Source organism: Littorina saxatilis, linkage group LG8 (assembly GCF_037325665.1).
Source record: "Littorina saxatilis isolate snail1 linkage group LG8, US_GU_Lsax_2.0, whole genome shotgun sequence".
Classification (NCBI taxonomy): Eukaryota; Metazoa; Mollusca; class Gastropoda; order Littorinimorpha; family Littorinidae; genus Littorina; species Littorina saxatilis.
In genome coordinates, this window is record NC_090252.1 from 54,357,883 (window position 1) to 54,365,382 (window position 7,500).

Here is a 7,500-nt window from a genome sequence, read left to right on the forward strand (position 1 = left end):
AGTACGAGGGAAAGAGAAACTGGAAGTGAACTTAATAACATCAGATTAGACAGAACCTGAGCTTCATTATATGTATTTTCTACATTTTACAAAGATTGGCGCGCAAAGACAATGTCCACAATTACTCCTATATTCTCCTATTTGAGAGAGAGAAAAAAAGATAGAGAGAGAAAAAGAGAAAGACAGTTTGAAAGTCAGACAGAGAGAAACAGAGAGACAGAGACAGAGATGAGAGAGAGGGAGAGACAAAGAATACATTACAATCATGTATGTGGTTAATAAAGAAGTTTGTGTCAATCACAAAACAAATCGGGTTTTTTTCTTTGTAAACAGCATTAGAAGTAAGCAAAAAAGAACTAATATCCATGTTTTGTCACCTGCACCTAGCTGAATCGAGGAAAGATATCGTGTTTTTGCAGGAGTTCATGTTCACGCCGAGACAACGCTAGCGTTCAAAAGATAAAACCGCGCCTACATTTGTACTTGTGTGTGTGTGTGTGTGTGTGTGTGTGTGTGTGTGTGTATGAGTGTGTTTGTGTATGTGTACGTGTGTGTGTATGTGTGAGTGCGTGTGTGTGTGTGTGTGTGTGTGTGTGTGTGTGTGTGTGTGTGTGTGTGTTTTAGAGCCTATTCACCTCTCCTTCCCGTCATCTTCTATTATGCACCGATAACGCGCACGGGTGGATCACTAAAACAAGATCCTTGAATATGTGACACCAGGCTAACGCCTGTTTCAAAAGCGACCTAGTTGATTTAACTGTGGCAGCCTTTTCCTACCGGCCGATATGAATAAGATACCATGAACCTCATAATAGCTGCTATATTGTTCAGCTCTCTCGTCTGCATGTCAAAAGCTTAGCCAGTTCCGCGAACACACTTGCTGTGAAAATACAGCACTGCCTGTGCATTGGACATGAATGAAACAACACAATTACGCAAGAACAGACACAGACAGACAGACACAGACACAGACACACACAGACACACACAGACACACACACACACATACGCTCGCGTACGTTCACACACACACACACACACACACACACACACACACACACACAGAGACACACACACACAGACACACACACACACACACACACACACACACACACACACACACACGCGCGCACATATGCTAGCGTGCAGGCACGAAAAAGCAGAGTCTTATTAAAATAGCAAAAATACTTCCTACATCGTTTATTCAGTAACGGCCCGGATCAAGCACTTCTTTTTACAAAACCAACAAACGTCAACTATGTTGGTTTTTGCACTAAGAAGGCTCCACCAGTTCTAGTTTATTGATTTCCCAAACTAAAATATATTTCAAAACATATCCCGTCCTTAAAAAATAACCGGCACGGTTGGCCTAGTGGTAAGGCGTCCGCCCCGTGATCGGGAGGTCGTGGGTTCGAACCCCGGCCGGGTCATACCTAAGACTTTAAAATTGGCAATCTAGTGGCTGCTCCGCCTGGCGTCTGGCATTATGGGGTTAGTGCTAGGACTGGTTGGTCCGGTGTCAGAATAATGTGACTGGGTGAGACATGAAGCCTGTGCTGCAACTTCTGTCTTGTGTGTGGCGCACGTTATATGTCAAAGCAGCACCGCCCTGATATGGCCCTTCGTGGTCGGCTGGGCGTTAAGCAAACAAACAAACTTAAAAAATAACATTATCAGTGACAGCTCAATCTGTCAAGTGACAAAAACGCTCACGCACATACACCCGCACAAACACACACACACACACACACACACCACACACACACACACACACACACACACATACTATTAATATGAAGAGTTAATAGAGATCATACAAAATTGTGCTTTCTTATGAGCAAAAAACCCACGAAAACCCTTTCACTGATTGCTTGAAGTGTTTAGTCTTTTATCTCCCACCGACAATCCTCAGTGCAACTGCTGTCATATTAGGTGTACTTTCCTTGCATTTAGTGAGACTGTGTCGTTCAATGCACTCTGACGTCTTTGTCCAGGGGATTGTTTAAGGCTGGAGTTCACACCTGAGGCCATATTTCAAAGTGGTTAGGCAGTTTTAAAGGTTTGTTTTTATGTTAGTTCAGTGTTTTGTTTATCAGGAAAAAACAAAATGAATAAAGCTTGTCGCACAAAATTTTGAGATAACGACTGAAGTTTGAGCATAGGTATGAGATTTTTTCACGCAAACCCTACTGAAGAAATTGTGATATTGTATTGTGAATATGTTAACAAAAAAACAATCGGATGATCAGAAACTGAAGAAGAGAAATCGGGAAGCAAAATAGAACATCAAACAGTGATTTTACAGGTGAATTTGGAGAAAAAAAACTCATGTATCCATTTTTGAAGCCCAATTTGAAGCATGGAACACAGTCAAACATAAATTAAAAGTGTTAAAGTGGTTACAGTGTTCAGAAATAGTGTTAAATAACAAGTTGAGTTATCCCTCTTCACAAATTTTAAGAGAAATACACCTCTTGTCGCGCAAAATTTTGAACTGTGATGCTTTTACTACCCCCACCCCCTACTCATTTTTCAGAAAAGAGTGCATATTATCTTCCAAATAGACAAGCAAGGTAGTCAGATGATCAAAACTTCAGAACAAAAATAGGGAAGCAAAATAGAACATGCAACATAGTGATTTAACTGGTGAATTCAGAAAAAACACACTTTTTTACTCATTTTATTAGCTGAATTTAAAGCTTGGAAGACAGAAATAAATAAATTAAAAGTGCAAAACTGGTTACAGTGTTCAGAAATAGTGTTAGATACCAAGTTCAGTTATCCCTCTTCATCACAGTTAAAAGAAACGCACCTCTTGTCGCGCAAAATCTTGAACTGTGATGCTTTTACTACCCCTACCCCCTACCCATTCTTCAGAAAAGAGTGCATATTATCTTCCAAATAGAAAGGCAAGGTAATCAGATGATCAAAAACTTCAGAACAGAAATAGGGAAACAAAAAAGAACACCCAACAGAGTGATTTAGCTGTTGAATTCAGAAAAAACCCACTTGTTTACTCATTTTATAAGCTGAATTTAAAGCTTGGATGACAGAAAAAAAATAAGTTAAAAGTGCTAAAGCGTTTACAGTGTTCAGAAATAGTGTTAGATACCAAGTTGAGTTATCCCTCTTCATTGCAGTTAAAAGAAACGCACCTCTTGTCGCGCAAAATCTTGAACTGTGATGCTTTTACTACCCCTACCCCCTAACCATTCTTCAGAAAAGAGTGCATATTATCTTCCAAATAGAAAGGCAAGGTAATCAGATGATCAAAAACTTCAGAACAGAAATAGGGAAGCAAAAAAGAACACCCAACAGAGTTATTTAACTGTTGAATTCAGAAAAAACACACTTGTTTACTCATTTTGTAAGCTGAATTCAAAACTTGGATGACAGAAAAAAATAAATTAACAGTGCTAAAGTGGTTACAGTGTTCAGAAATAGTGTTAGATACCAAGTTTAGTTATCCCTCTTCATCACAGTTAAAAGAAACACACCTCTTGTCGCGCAAAATCTTGAACTGTGATGCTTTTACTTCCCCCACCCCCTACCCATTTTTCCGAAAAGAGTGCATATTGTCTTCCAAATAGAAAAGCAAGGTAGTCAGATGATCAAAAACTTCAGAACAGAAATAGGGAAGCAAAATATGTATATCAGACTTTTTTTTATGCAATTACTACTGAAGATTCCAGACCAGGTAAAACAATCATTTTATATTCTTTGTCACATCTTTTACTTTTTATTTTATAAATTTATCTATAGCGAGTCTTGTCTCTTTGTGTCATTTAGTTATTTTGAAGAATTCTATCCTGGCAAAAAAAATTAAAAATCCCTACCTACCTACCCTATTTTGTTTACCCATGTTATTAGAAACAGACAATTTATTTTTTATTGGCCTAAAGATCTTGAAACATTTGTTTTAATAGAGAAATAACAAGTACAGCCCTTAGCTGTGTCACTCGAATTTCTTTGTCAAGCTGAAACTTAGCTGTTGCGTTGAAGTCTGCTGTGTGTGTCTGGGTCCAAAGCAACTTTCACATTCTCATCTACACATTCTCATCTACACACTCACGTTACTCGCACAATTATACAATTCTACCCACAGAGGCGTTCGGGGATGGGGGTCTCGCACTCGGGCGAATCACACCACAAAATACAAAGTATAACGTACACAGATTTTTCTATTGAACCAAAAGGCAAATTAAATCATGAATAAATCAATCAAGCAAAACTTCCACACAATGACACATTCACTCTCGGTTCACACTGCGCTCTGGGCATGCACACTTGGCAGGTATACGTTCCGACGCCGTTTGTCTTCCTGCAAGTCCAGCACAGGCACACGATTGTCCAAGAATCACAATAATCCTCGTGAATGTCACAGCAGGCATAGTAAGGTTACGTAGAAAAGTCCAAAAGGGTGCGTTAATGGTGGTAATCCGGCGCACACACACACACACACACACACACACACACACACACACACACACACACACACACACACACACACACACACACACACTGACACTGACAAACACACACTCCGGTTTGGTAAGTTACCTGATAAATAATGTAGCCTGTAGATTTAACGGGGAGACTGACGGGCGCTGTGGCGTGGGGGTAAGACGTCGGCCTCCTAATCGGAAGGTCGAGGGTTCGAATCCCGGCCGCGGCCGCCTGGTGGGTTAAGTGTGGAGATTTTTCCGATCTCCCAGGTCAACTTATGTGCAGACCTGCTAGTGGCTTATCCCCCTTCGTGTGTACACGCAAGCACAAGACCAAGTGCGCACGTAAAAGATCCTGTAATCCATGTCAGAGTTCGGTGGGTTATAGAAACACGAAAATACCCAGCATGCTTCCTCCGAAAGCGGCGTATGGCTGCCTAAATGGCGGGGTAAAAACGGTCATACACGTAAAATTCCACTCGTGCAAAAACACGAGTGTACGTGGGAGTTTCAGCCCACGAACGAAGAAGAAGAAGAGGAGAAGAACGGGGAGACTGATCAGACAGGAAGAGTAATACTTTCACATTTCCGATGTTCAGCGATAAACTTGTTTTCTTCGAGAGTTCGATCTTCGTGCGATTCTGGCGCGTTGTCACCAAGAACGTTAAAAAAACACAGGATATCATCATGATGCCTCTCTACAAAAACCAGGTCTAGGAACTCTTCATCTAAAGTCAGTCAGTATTAACCTCCTCAACACAATCCTCATCTTGTCCCATAGTGATTTCTGCCGCCAAAGAACATGTGGTTCTCAACTCAAAAGACCGATTTGTCGTCTTCCGGCATTGCGAAATTCAGATCTACCCCAACTTCGTGCATTGATCTGAGCAATAAAATGTAGATGCGATAATCTGCAAACATCTCTTCAACACAATCTGCATCTTGTCCCATCGTGATTTCTGTCGGCAAAGAACATGTGGTTCTCAACTCACAAGACCAATTTGTCATCTTCCAGTGTGAAATTCTGATCTGCCCCAAGTACGTGCAATAAAATGTAGAAGCGATAATCTCAAAACAATCTGTTCGCGTGAACGCTGCCACGTTGTCATCAGTCCAATGTCTTTTATCCAGAGCAGGGACGAACACACTTTTTCATCAGCAGTTTGTTATGTTTATCCGCAGACTGCTTTACATTACTCAGTGTCTGTTTTAGATTGACTCGTATGGTTCTTCAGCCAGGCAAGAAGTGCTTGTTTACAGTGACACGTTCTCACGCACGACATGTCGTAAATGCAAGTTCTAACGATTGTTTTTTATTGCACTGATAGAGAATGTCGATAGTTGTAAACTTCTGACATTTCCTAATGTTTATTTCATTATTTTGCATACGGATATGGCTAATAAGTGGATAATCTGTTACGACACGAAACACGTTCTAAATCCGGGAAGGGAGGCTACTCCAGCGTACTGTCAGGTGTGTTCTAATACCTTAATATTATCAACCCTTCCGCACATGGTTATATTCACATTTAGAAATTCCAACACATGTTCTTCTTCTCCTCCTTCTGCGTCCATGGACTGAAACTCCCCCGTTTTTTGGCGTTTTTTTGCACGTGTATGACCATTTTTACCCCGCCATTTAGGCAGCCATACGCCGTTTTTGGAGGATGCATGCTTGGTATGTTCGTGTTTCTATAACCCATCGAACTCTGACATGGATTACAGGATCTGTTGCGTGCGCACTTGGTCTTGTGCTTGCGTGTAAACACAAAGGGGGTTAAGTCACTCGCAGGTCTGCACATGTTTTGACCTGGGAGATCGGAAACATCTCCACCCTTAACCCACCAGGCGGTAGTGGCCGGGATTTGAACTTACGACCTTCCGATCAAGAGGCCGATGTCTTCTTCTCTTCTTCTCGTTCGCTCCTTCGAGACGGCCAATGTCTTATTTACAAGGCCCCTGCGCTCGTCAACACATGTTTGAGTTATCACTTGAACTGTGCCCGTGACAACTCTGTGAATATAGGTCGTTGGATTTGTTCTCCTTTGAAATTAACAAATCGAGCAAACACAGCAATACACTGAGGAAACGAATAAGCTAATTTTGTAAGAAGTCAGATTAGACCATGTTTGCGTTCATATGTACGTTGTATGTATGTTATTATTGTTTTATTTGTTCCATTCATTTTTCGTCAGTGTTAAGACACGTACATTTCTAAGAGGAAATAAACAGGTTAGAAAACAATGTGTTGGCTGATAAGTCGTCGCTGAAAGTGTTCCTATGGGGGGACCTCGTAGTCTGTACCTGCAACATGTTAAAAAAAAAGAATGAGGTGCATTAACACATGTCAATAAGCTGCGAAAGAATAAATTCAACCACCTTATAACGAAGTTATTTTAAAACCAAATAATTATAACAACACTCTTTGTTTGAGTACTCCTTTGTTCGGGCGAAGAGCTGTCATTGTCAGTTTTAAGATAAGCATGGACATTGGTTGTACATTTCCAAAACCAAAATGCAAGTTAAGTTCATTTCACATATTCCTGTTAGTTTCAATCATGTTACATCTTGTTGCTTTCTCTTGGGAAAAAAACTAGCTTCTCTAAGGAAAGATGTACGCTATCCAGTTAACCGGTTTTTTTTCCGTATGCGCGCGAACAAGCGCTCGTGTGTCCAAATCCTGAGATGTTCGCAGTAACATTCAGATCTTCATTGCGTATGCAAGTACACAAGGATGTTTAAACACCAATAAGAGTCCGCAATGCAAGTCGACTCTTGGAAATATATCCCTGGCCAAACATAGGCCTCAAACCGCGAAATGGCTTTTATTGTACACCAAACGAGATACCGATCGAGATACACTGAGCAAAAAAGTTAAGTATACCCACATATTGCTCAGATCCAAAAAACATATGTTTGACCAGAAGAAAGACTAATCTTTAAATTAAATACACGTATATTTCTGACCAAACAAATGCTGTTTAACATCTGGGCAATACCACTGAAAAAAATATCCTTAACTTGTTTTGCTCGGTGTACATGCAGTGCTTACCGC

At 40.7% G+C, this 7,500-nt stretch overlaps 2 protein-coding genes across 2 annotated transcripts in view; both read right to left on the reverse strand.

Annotated features, from left to right (window-relative positions):
* Positions 1–7,500, reverse strand: part of LOC138973851 (uncharacterized) — a 146,934-nt gene that overhangs the window by 104,935 nt on the left and 34,499 nt on the right. The window lies entirely within an intron of this gene.
* Positions 4,164–7,500, reverse strand: part of LOC138973852 (uncharacterized) — a 5,715-nt gene continuing 2,378 nt past the window's right edge. The window contains exons 3-4 of the mRNA XM_070346563.1: positions 7,498–7,500; positions 4,164–6,749 (exon numbers count right to left, since the gene is read on the reverse strand). The exon at positions 7,498–7,500 is cut by the window's right edge and continues 99 nt beyond it. Coding sequence (XP_070202664.1) covers positions 6,724–6,749; positions 7,498–7,500 — 29 coding nt within the window. The 3' untranslated portion in view covers positions 4,164–6,723. The remainder of the gene's footprint in view (positions 6,750–7,497) is intronic.